Below are 11,672 nucleotides of genomic sequence, written 5' to 3'. Positions count from 1 at the left end.
CCAGTTCGGAGGACGGCTCGTTTTGATTAAAATTAGGTTGTAGCTCGTTGTCTACCTTACTATTGTTAGAAAGAGCCGATGTTTGTGTTTTAACAATGTTTCTGTTAGGAGTTATTGATCCAGGAAGGTTGAATCTGTCAATATCTTTCCAACTTTACCGAAGTACATCATCTATGGGGGCTCCGTACATCAGCAATGTGTGGACAGTCAGGAATGATTGGAGGTAGTGCTCTATGAAGTAACTCAAGGGAACGAGTTACTAGCTGTCCTCCGAGCTGGACACATAACATTGGTCTCTATGTGCAGCCGGTTGTGAGACGAGTGGTCAGGGACCGTCTACAAAGTGCAACGCTGAAAAGAGATGCTATAAAAATATTCAATAACTTCACTGTTATGCAGTGTAGTACCACCACAATTACTTCACACATCAATGATCTCCTCATAGTTATACTATAACACTTAGTTTGGAAAAATATGCTTTTCCATGATTTTGGGGAATTTTTAATGGGAAGAAATATTCAGCAACTTCACTTTTATAAAGTGTAGTGCCATCAAAATGTCTTAATTAGTTTAATAAGTATAATCAGGAAGATATTATTGATGTGTGAAGTGATTTTGAAGTATGAAGTAACTCGAGGGAACGAGTTACTAATTGAGGGCACAAATTAATAAAAAAATTCTCCTAGGAGTCTAGGGGGGCTCCGTAGGCAGGGAAGCCGGATAAATATATATTAAATTGTGACTGTGTAACAAGCAGTTACAAGTTCCATGTAATAACTTTCAGATTACCGTTCATTGCAACAAATAGCCAAGTAACGTTAGCCCACAACAGCATGATTTGTCTCTTTAGGACTTGTCTGTGAATGTCTACAGCGGTGGGTTTCTGCTGTTTATACTGTCACTATAATTATGTTTGTCTTTAGGCCATATATAGAAGAGGATATAACATTTTAGAATAGCCTACATATGTAAAGTACTTCAAAGTAATTTAGACACAGACATAATTACAGAACAGCCACAGTATTTAATATGTAATTTAATATACCCCTGCCATCATTAACACTAATACAAACGTGTAATAGTTTTGTACAAAATGGGAACATTAATCCTTGCAATGAGATGGTAAAACAAGAACACAAAAAAACAGATTACAATTTTTCATCCCAATCCTGTCTAGTGAAAAACTTGTATCTCCAGATGTGTGGATGTTTGAATGTTTTTGATAAACTGAGGGATTCTTAAGCTAAATACACTCTTTAAAAAGCCTCATAGGATCAACTGGAAAATGTATTGTCACAAAGCAGAAAGCGGCTGTTTTTATCTGAGCTCATGAAAAGTTATGGTTATACATACTGTACATACACATTAATGCAGTAGTAATAAAAAAAAATCACAATAGTAAAACACAGACAGGGAACATTTCATTGCTCAATGAGTGCTAATACTTTTCATAAGTAATTTTACTTCAATAAAGGGAATTTGTATAGACATACGCTTACACGTTTAGGCACGGAGCCTTCTTCAGAGCCTGTCTATTTTGATGTGAGCCAATTAAACAGGTGAAAGTTAGTATTTTGTCCTCCTTGATTTTGAAATCTGGGATGTATAACATATCAGATCATATCATATTTCAGATAAACGGACTGAAGATGACATTTGGACATCATCGTTGGACCAACGTGATGTCAATCATGTATTCTGCTGGCTGTTGATTCGTAACAAGCTAAGGGAGGTTATCCTCCCTTGAAGCGTCATTTGACATATTTTGGCCAGTCGCAGACGAGCGTGAAAAAAATGAAATGCATTGAGTTGATATAAGAGGTCCCGCTCTAACGGAGGACGGACGGTGCTTGTCCTCCTCTACCTATCATGATGCCCACAACCACTTCACTAACACAGGCTGTCCTGCAGGTGTTGCTGTTCAGGCATTTTAATCAGGATTTGAATAATGGATTTTTTCCAAAGAAGAAAGAAAAAATGATTTTATAAATGATACTGAGATTTGGTAATGGTTTAACTAAAACCAATAACCCGTTTGTATATTTTGACCTCCCTGTTGCGCCCCAAAAAATAGAGAAGGAGCATCATCTTCTGCCGCATTGGACCAGTCTCCACTGTCTGGAGCAGTTGCTTTGGAGCTGACAATGCCTTCGAAGGTTGCAGTTGCCTCCTCACACTCAACATTCTTGGATCTTGTAGGAATCTGTAAGTGGAGTAACAGAATAACAGTCTGTTAGTGGTCATTGATGGACAGCAAGGTCCTAAACTTGTATACACAAATCCGGGGGAAGTACCGGAAGTAAACAAGTCGCCATTACTGCGGTGGCGTCTCCCACAATAAAGTGCCCGTTTGAATGCAAGTTGTCCTAAGAGGTGTACAATTTTCTACTTTTACCTTTACCCTCTATGCAACATTACTTTTGACAACGATGTCTAGGAATTGGGGAAGAACCTGAGCCGTTCTCAGCTGCCCGATGTTAGCCTAACATGGTGAAATAAGAAACGTCAGCTAAGTTAACACTGCTTGGCTAACGTTAGCTAACGATATTAGTGGGCTAAGACACTGTCTAGGGCAGGGGTCAGCAACTTTTACTATCTAAAGAGGCATTTTAGTCAAAAAAACATTGAGGGAAAAAAAATAGGAGATTTCCAGAATAAAGTCATATAATAATATTACGAGAAAAAAATCTTAATATTGCGAGAATAAAGTCATAACTTTACGAGAAAAACAGTAATAATATTACGAGAATAAAGTTAGAACTTTACAAGAAAAAAGAAAACAATACGTAAAATTACTACTTTATAATTTTATGACTTTATTTTCATAATACTACAACTTTTTTCTCTTAAACTTATGATTTTATTCTCATAATATTACAACTTTATTCTTGTAATATTATGACTTTATTCTCGAAATCTCAGACTTTTTTTTTCCTCAATGTGGCCCTAATACTCCGTCATACCGTCATACCATAGACCTACAACAATAATAAGTAAAAATGAAAATGCAAACAAAAAACAGTTATTCATTTCCATTTTTAAAAATCCACAGGGAGCCACTGAAGAGGGGCTAAAGAGCCGCATGTGGCTCTGGAGCCGCAGGTTGCTGACCCCTGGTCTAGGGGCTGTGTTGGTCCCCACAGAATAAATTAACTCTGCATTCGCCTGAAAATGAGAGTGGAGTCACTATGACTTTCCACCGCAGTAATGGCAGTAACACACAAAGCGGTCGCCAGATTTGTCTATAACTCACACCAATTTGATATATTGAAATTTGTTAAGTTGTAAAGATGGATGCAAGCCTTGTGAATAAATGCAGGTAAACTGTGGATAAGAGTTGTGTAAATTATAAAAATATGACACACAATTGACAGTTTCATTGGTCAGTTTAAACAGAGAAATGATCACAACTTCCATAACTCACATGATGCTTCAATCACAACATTATTTGATTGGGCACAATCTATAACACTGCCAAATTCTTACCTGGTTGCACACAGCTTTTCCATAGCGTACAAAAGTGGCAAAGTGCTCGCAGTTGAGATCAAGCAGGTGATATTGGAAATCCTGACCAAGAAGGGCATCGCGCCGTCGTCTCATATCCTCAGATGCTGATGGTGTGAAGGCGTGCCGGTTGTTACTGATCAAGATGTGGACTCCTTTCGGGACGGTCACCTCTCTAAGTGGCATTCTGCGGATCTTGGTCATCCCAATTAGAAGGTCACCACATACAGGTAAGAGTGCTTGTATGGCGGTACGTACGTTGTTCATCAGTTTCCCCTCATCTAAAGAATGACACAGTTTACTTTCAGAGTGTGCAACAATTTGACAAACAATCTCAGTTTTCAATGTGTATCCTTTAGTTTTTATCCATCCATCCATTATCTGTAACCGCTTATCCAAATCGGGGTCGCGGGGTGGGGGGGGGGGCTGGAGCCGATCCCAGCTGACATTGGGCGAAGGCGGGGTACACCACATCAGATCTCAATGCCTCCTCAATGCGCATTGAGTGTGTTCACATCTGTACTTAGAGCTGTCCACTTGTGATCCAATCACTGATGACGCATGTTAATACCAGGTCTGAACAGGGCCATAGAGACAGACAACCATCCACGCTCACATTCACACCTACGGGCAATTTAGAGTCAACAATTAACCTGCATGTCTTTGGAATGTGGGAGGAAGCCTTACATCTGCTTTATAATAAAAAAGACATGAAATTCTCACGTTTTACAATAACATAGCCATTGGTAGAAGCTTGTAGAGCTTCTCGAAGGGTGTTTTATTAGAGAATGGTACCATTTAAATCAAGAGGAAGTCCTACCCCACCGCTAAATTTCAAAACATGTAATCAACCAACCAGGTAAAGCTGGCGACTGCCCCCAGGGACCCGTTTCAGAAAGCAGGTTTAACAAACTCTGAGTCTAAACCTGAGCTCTGAGTTGACTAATCCTGAGGTAGGAAACAAGTTTTTGGTTCCAGAACAGCTGATCAGGGTCAGTTCAGTCAACTGTGAGTAGGTTGAACGTGAACATAAAAAGCCATCATCAATGGAGCTCTGATACTAAGACATGACATGCCATGGATCCCCCGGGAGCCCTAGCACCGGGATCACTTCAAATTGCAAATTTGTTCTCCAAATTTCAGATTATGCACACTATCAACTGAAATGCTCCTCACAAAAAAAAGTGCTGCACAATACCTCCATAATTCCTACAGGACAACTGAAGCAGGGCTGCACAGTGGTGCTGTGGTCAGCACTGTCGCCTCACAGCAACAGGGTTGCAGGTTCAAATCTGGCTTGGCGCCCTTTTGTGCGAAGTTTGTATGTTCTCCTCGTGTTAGCGATGTCTCCGGCTTCCTCCCAAAGACATACAGGTTAGGTTAATTGTTGACTCTAAATTGCCCGTAGGTGTGAATGGTTGTCTGTCTCTATGGCCCAATTCCAATCCGGCCCCTAAGCCCTCCCACTCCGTGGTGGAGTGAACTCCGTTTGTAGTCACACTCACAGCTCAATGAAGCACCCTTCTTTAAGGTGGAGGGTATAACGAACATCCCTCTCTCCGGCAAGAAAATAAATATTAGAATCAGAAATACTGTATTGATCCCCGGGGGGGGGGGTTATTTAGTTACGTTTTGCTCCCATTCTAGAATGTAAATATAAATACTATGTAAAAATACAGAAATCATAAGAAAAATATAAATAAGAAATGTATGTTGTATATAACAACAGTGCAAATAATAATGCTGAAAAATAGGGTCTATGCAAATAATATAAATGCATGCATTTATAAAAATGCAAGAATAGTGTAAAATAAGAATATTAGTTTAAATGTACTGTATAAATAAATGCAGTGTTAATGCCGGAGTAAACCAGATTATTGCACAGCTGAATTATTGCACTACATTATTGTACACAGTTGAACATATAATAAATTAGAATAGAAAAGAAAGCTTTATTGTCATTGTATTAAATACAACGAGATTCACAGTTGCCACTTCTGGTCAGTGCTTTAAAACAAATACTTGACAAGACTAAACGAGGCAGATAAAACGTATAACAGGTAAAAAACACACAGTTATAAAGCAATATAAAACAGGTAAAGTAGATGTAATAAATAAGTATAAACAGAAGTGTTACACTAGAGTATAAAATATAAAAATAGATGTAATGTAAACCAAGGTAATTGCACTTGTAAAATAGGTAGGGTAGATGTCATAAATAAAATGTAAACAAGTTGCACTTGAGGTGTATATTGCATAACATATAATAAATGATAGGGTTATAGCTCCTGATGGGGGTAAAAAATAATAAATATATGTTGTATATATATACGCACACACACACACACACACACACACACACACACACACACACAGCAATTTACAACAAAATGAAAATATGTACCGTTTTCTAGTCTAGACAAGGGTATATTTGATCCTAAATACAATGTATTTACTTTATGTTGTTGACGTCTGTATGACAATAAAGTAGAATCAATTTAATGTCTCTCAGTTTGGGTAGTTTACGAGTAAATGTTTGTACCGGTAGTCGCACGGAACTGATATTGGATCATGTTCCATGACGAAGTCAAAACGGCGTTGAACGTCGACATCGATGCAGGCTCGTTATTGGAGGATATTACACCCCCAACTTCCACTCCCCGTGAATTGGTTTGGATTGGCCCTTAATATGGCGGACCCTCCACGCGAACGTGCAAACGGAGTGGAAGTGGGTAGGGAGAGGGTGTACTGTAGAGGGTGGTTTGGAATTGGGCCTATGTGTCAGCCCTGTGATAGTCTGGCGACCTGTCCAGGGTGTACCCCGCCTTCGACTCCAGTCCCCCCCCCCGGCTCCCCCGATAATGGATGGATGGACTACTGAAACATATTCATTATGGACCATTTGTCCAGCATCATAACCACCCCGAGGTACCATCCTGTAGAGGAGCCCTGAGTCAAAATCTAGTTTTAAGAAGGTGATATTGTATTGTATTGTATTGTATATTCTTTTTATTTTTCAACTTAAAAAACAAACAAACCTACATCTATCTGTTATGTAATCAATGTAATGTACTAGATGTTGTCCTCACCTGCAACAGCAAAATGGAATACATGTTTATCTTCATCATACACTGCCCAGTGTGAATATCCGATGGGGTAGGAAAATTCTATCAAGTCTCCAAGTTTGGCGGTGGAATTGATTTGTTCAACCTGCATTTATTAAAAAACACAAGACAGTAAACGATAGTAAAAGAAGCACGTTCTGACACATCCCCGCCCTGCTCCACTCCCTATCCAGCCTGAAAACAGGTTCAGCTACATTACATTCAGTTCAGAGAGAATCTCTGTCTCAAATTCTTTAGCAAAGGTAAATGTTGTCATCACAAGTGAAACTTATCACCGTTGTTTTTTTGCAAGTCATGCATTAACAATTTTGATGACATCTAGCTCCTATGGAGGTTGACTGCACATATTCTAAGTTGCTCTGGACAACAGTATCTGCTTAATGAATACAATGTAATATAATGTAATAATACAGGATGTATTTAACTGGGTTCTTTATAAATTCCTTTAGAAGACAGTTTCACAGTTCCATTGGCTAAAGTCACATTGTTAGATTTGCACATTCTATTTTATTACACTGACTAACTAACTTTGCATTACATTACCTACAGAATAACAACGTCTGATTTATTAAGAATACAGGTGCTCATGCTATAACATTATGACTGATCATACTCAAAATATTTTGTAATTCCTTTCCATTGCGAAAATTCAGAGCATATCTTTGCGTTGTTGGTTCTTACCTGCTGCTCATAATCCATAGCTGACTCCTGGTAAGTTAGTGTGAGGACTGTGGTAGCTGTGGTAAAGCAGTTTGCCCTTACAGGGTGTGTTGCGTGGGAATCTGGTTTGGACTGTTTGTTGCTTGGAGGCGAAAGAAAGACAGCTGATTGGCTGAAATGCTGTCTCAACAAGGATATCACATTAAACAAGTTACACTTTAAGACAGTTTATGAAGAACTATAAACACATCAATGTTTTAATTTAACTGTTTTGCTCTTTTTTTGAAAATATATAAAAATCTAAATGCATCACTTTTGCTCAACTGTAACTGGGTAAATAACCATACAAATGGTCTCCCGCCACTCTTTCCATAGACCAGATTTGGGAAGCTGTTGATTAGTATTTAAGAGTGTGAACTTTTAATAGTAATCTTTATCTTTTATTGATTTTCAAAAAATGTACATTATGAAAGAAGGACGATGGGGAAAAAAACGATAAAAACAGACCTGCCAGAAAAAGAAACCTTTGCAGCACCGGTGGACAAGTTAGAGTTTCCCCAAACAGCATGTATCGTCTTCAGAGAGAAGCACATGTGTGATAACCTAAGACTTAGGGGGTCCAGGACCAAATTGAGCTGTCAGTCTCCACTGACACCCCATTTCTTCCACTCTCATTGTGTAGGCCTACTGTACAGTATGTACCCAGCTGCCATCAAGTGGCCATCATTGTACAATGCACACTTCATTATATTTTGCCTGGAGCTCCAACCACTGCTCCTTTGCTGGAATACTAGCTGGGCCCAGGTTTGTGCATGTCAAATTAATTTATCAGAATGAACACAAATTTGTATGGGCTTTGGTAATAATTTAAATTTTTGTTCAATTCAATTTATTTATATTTAGCACCAAATCATAACAGAAGTTATCTCAAGACACTTTTCATATAGAGCAGGTCTAGACCACTAATTTAAAGAGACCCAACATTCCCTCATGAGCAAGCACTGGGGCGACAGTGGCAAGAAAAAACTCCCCTATAATGGGTAGAAATTTTGGGCAGAACAGGGCTCTGGGTGGGCAGCCGTCTGCCTCGACCAGTTAGGTTGAGAGAGAGAGAGAGACACACACAGAGAGACAGAGATACACATCACAATAGCTATAATAATAATAATAATAATAATAATAATAATATTAAAAGAAATTGGACTAATAACAGCAACTAGAATGGCACTCGGAGAGCGCAGACCTCCGCCAAGGTGCCTGACTTTAAAAACAGATCACAGCTCACAGCTGGCGGTACCGTGAGGTGGTCGGCTTATTATTAACACGGTGTGTTTCTGTGGAACGTATCGACGGATGCCTCTCTCATTCAGCAGCCTTGTTATGTTTGTATAACGTTACACTACGTTGTCTCTCATCCCGTCATCTACAGCTTTTTTCTTTCTCACCGCGGACGGCCAGCAGGTCCTGCACCTCAATGTCTCGCCACACATCCACACACATACCTCTCTGCTCTCAGAAGGGGGCTGGGTCATGCGTCATCAACGCGTCATCAGTTACACTGCGCATGTGTTATACCCTGTGGTCTTAGGGCGGCTGTGGCTCAGAGGGTAGAGCAGGTTGTCCACTAATTGGAAGGTCGGTGGTTCGATCCCCGGCTGCTCCGGGTCACATGTCGATGTGTCCTTGAGCAAGACACTTAACTCCAATTTGCTCCCGGAGGCATAGCCATCGGTGTGTGAATGAGTATTTAGATTAAATCCTGATGGGCAAAGTTGGCACCTTAGTAGCCTCTGCCATCAGTGTATGAATGTGTGTGTGAATGGGTGAATACTGACATGTAGTGTAAAGCGCTTTGAGTGGTCGGAAGACTAGAAAAGCGCTATATAAGTCCAAGTCCATTTACCATTTACCATTAATGCTCAGGCAGATCGGAATCCTCAAAAATATTCCTGAATCCGGATCATGATCCAAATCGCCACCAAAATCGAATGGATTGTTCATTGTGCCACACCCCACCCCTCCGAAAAATGTCATTCAAATCCATAGCAGACTTTTGGAGTAATCCTGCTAACAGACAAACAGACAGACAAACCAACACCGGTGAAAACATAACCTCCTTGGCGGAGGTAATAATAGCAACAATGGATATAATAGAATGACAATAATAATAGCAGTAGTAATAATAATAGAAGTATGACTAATGATAATAATAGTGGCAGTGGGTGTCAGCCTCTGGGGAAGAAGCCAAGTTAGTGACATGCATTAATGGGACATGAATAATCTTGAAGTTAGATTTCAACACAAGACCCCTCTAAACATCAGGGCCTTATGATTAACTAATCACCACTGCCTATAGTTGAAATGCTGTGTATTGCCACACACTTGGTCTAGGGCAGGGCTGCCCAAAGTGTGGCTCGCGGGCCAAAGTTGGCCCGCCATCAGGTTTGATTTGGCCCACCAGATGTTAGCAAATTATTATTTTTTTTATTAAAAGACCCAACCGACTTTACTGTCTTTTGGGGGCCGTACCAAACTCGGGTTTATGTTTAGAAGATAGTGGCATCATATGAAACTAGAAAACCTAAGGACTCCATTATACCAATCATGTCATGTTAGCTTGTCAGGACGGAGGATAACACTCCAAAGTTGGGCTAAATTTTGGTGGGGAAAAACTGGCATGGCCATTTGTCAAGGTGTCCCTTGACCTCTGACCTCCAGATATGTGACTGAAAATGGGTTCTATGGGTACCCACGAGTCTCCCCTTTATAGACATGCCCACTTTATAATAATCCTATGCAGTTTTGGGGAAAACATGCAGTTTTTTTAATGCATTATACATGGGAACTTGGGATCCTAGTACCATTTTGCATCTTAACAATACAGGTGTTTAATTTTGGCCCATGGCCCTCCATTGAGTTCCAGTTTTGGCCCTCCAAGGGAAAAGTTTGGGCACCCTTGGTCTAGGGCTTTATAGAGCCAATGCTCCCTTTGCCATGTTGGCCTCAGACATAGATACAGAGTATGATATTCATTCTGGATGCGGTCTTCAACCTGCATTCATTACAAAACATATGACAGTAAATGATAATTGTTACATGCCGTGCTGTGTTGCATGTTTGTTGTGTTTTTCTGCCCTTTCCTCTGTCTCCTCAGGTGCTGCCCTCCTCCCTCCCTGTGCAGCTGCAGTGGATGAAGGTACGCAGCCTGCAGCTGACATCAGTAGTCAGGGCGGAGTATATAACAGCAGGAAAACTGAGGAGAAGTTGCCCAGTGCCAAGCTGCAGTATCTGAGACTGTGTGTTCCGTGGTTGCGTCAGTAGTTGACGGGTGTGCGCGCCACAAACTTTTGGGTGTATGAGTTTGTTCGCTGTCACTGTGGAGCAGTAGTGTTAAATCATTTTACTCCCTGGATGTTCGCTGTCTGTACCTACGGGTTGTTTTTTTCGCTGCACTTTTTAGGCTGTAGCTTTAATTTGAGTGTTTTAATATTGGTTATTGTCATTTTTTATTTAATTACTTAATTACCTCACGCTTTCTGTCAGAAAGTAGTTTTCAGTTGGTGTTTGTTCATTTTTTCATATTTTTGTTAATAAATTGTATAATTATTTTTTGCACACGATCCTGTTGCCAGCCTCTCTCATTCCTGGGTTTACAAATTTATTTTGTTACTCCCTCCATCCCCTGGACCTTAAACAGAGGGGAACGTAAAAATAATAAAAAAGAAGCAGTTTCTGACACGTCTCCGCCCTGCTCCACGCCCTATCCAGCCTGAAAGCAGGTTTAGCTACATTACATTCAGTTTGGAGAGAATCGCTGTCTCAAGTTCTTTAGTAAAGGTTAATATTGGTCATTATCATCATAAGTAAAACTGATCACCGTTGTTTGTTTGTAAGTCATGCATTAAGAATTTGAATGACATCTAGCTCTTGTTCCTATGGAGGTTGACTGCACTTATTCTAAGTTGCACTGGACAAAAGTATCTGCTTAATGAATGCAATGTAATATAATGGAATAATGCTAGGGCCAATGCTCCCTTTGTCCGGTTGGCCTCACGTGAAACACTGTGTTATGTCTGTGGCACTGTGAACAACTGTGCAGGCTCTCTTGAATAGGGTATGTGGGTTATCCTGCATGTTGACGTATAGGTGTTGGTAACACTTTATAATACAGCCTGCGACTTACAGTGTAAGTACGGAGCTGTAGGTGCAGGCAGGGCTGGACTGGAACAAAAAATCGGCCCTGGCATTTTGGCCCAGACCAGCCCTGGTCACCGGCAATTTGTGCTGTGTGTACCACGTTTTGTTGAAGGCTCTGTTCGATTAAATACCTTCAAATGTGGTTGTTTTGCATACTTGCCAATCTTGAAACCTCAAAAATAGGGA

At 40.3% G+C, this 11,672-nt stretch overlaps 1 protein-coding gene across 1 annotated transcript; it reads right to left on the bottom strand.

The window, feature by feature from the left end:
• Positions 1-1,146: 1,146 nt before the first annotated feature.
• LOC119489722 (phospholipase A and acyltransferase 4-like) lies at positions 1,147-7,403 on the bottom strand. The gene is made up of 4 exons (XM_037772494.1): positions 7,311-7,403; positions 6,594-6,714; positions 3,487-3,785; positions 1,147-2,203 (listed from the first exon to the last, which is right to left on the bottom strand). The coding sequence occupies exons 1-4, from the start codon at positions 7,326-7,328 to the stop codon at positions 2,018-2,020; spliced, it is 624 nt and encodes a 207-aa protein (XP_037628422.1). The 5' UTR covers positions 7,329-7,403; the 3' UTR covers positions 1,147-2,017.
• Between the last annotated feature and the right edge of the window lie 4,269 nt (positions 7,404-11,672).

The sequence above is a fragment of the Sebastes umbrosus genome, chromosome 6 (genome assembly GCF_015220745.1).
Source record: "Sebastes umbrosus isolate fSebUmb1 chromosome 6, fSebUmb1.pri, whole genome shotgun sequence".
NCBI lineage: Eukaryota > Metazoa > Chordata > Actinopteri > Perciformes > Sebastidae > Sebastes > Sebastes umbrosus.
Note: the sequence above shows the minus strand (reverse complement) of the source record. Positions and strands in the feature narration are given on the sequence as shown.

Excerpts from the sequence above, each read along its gene's own strand:
- LOC119489722 (XM_037772494.1), bottom strand. Across the intron at positions 3,786-6,593 it reads ATTCCATTTTGCTGTTGCAG|ATGAGGGGAAACTGATGAAC; the intron begins GTGAGGACAACA and ends GTCATTCTTTAG. Across the intron at positions 2,204-3,486 it reads GAAAAGCTGTGTGCAACCAG|ATTCCTACAAGATCCAAGAA; the intron begins GTAAGAATTTGG and ends CTCCACTTACAG.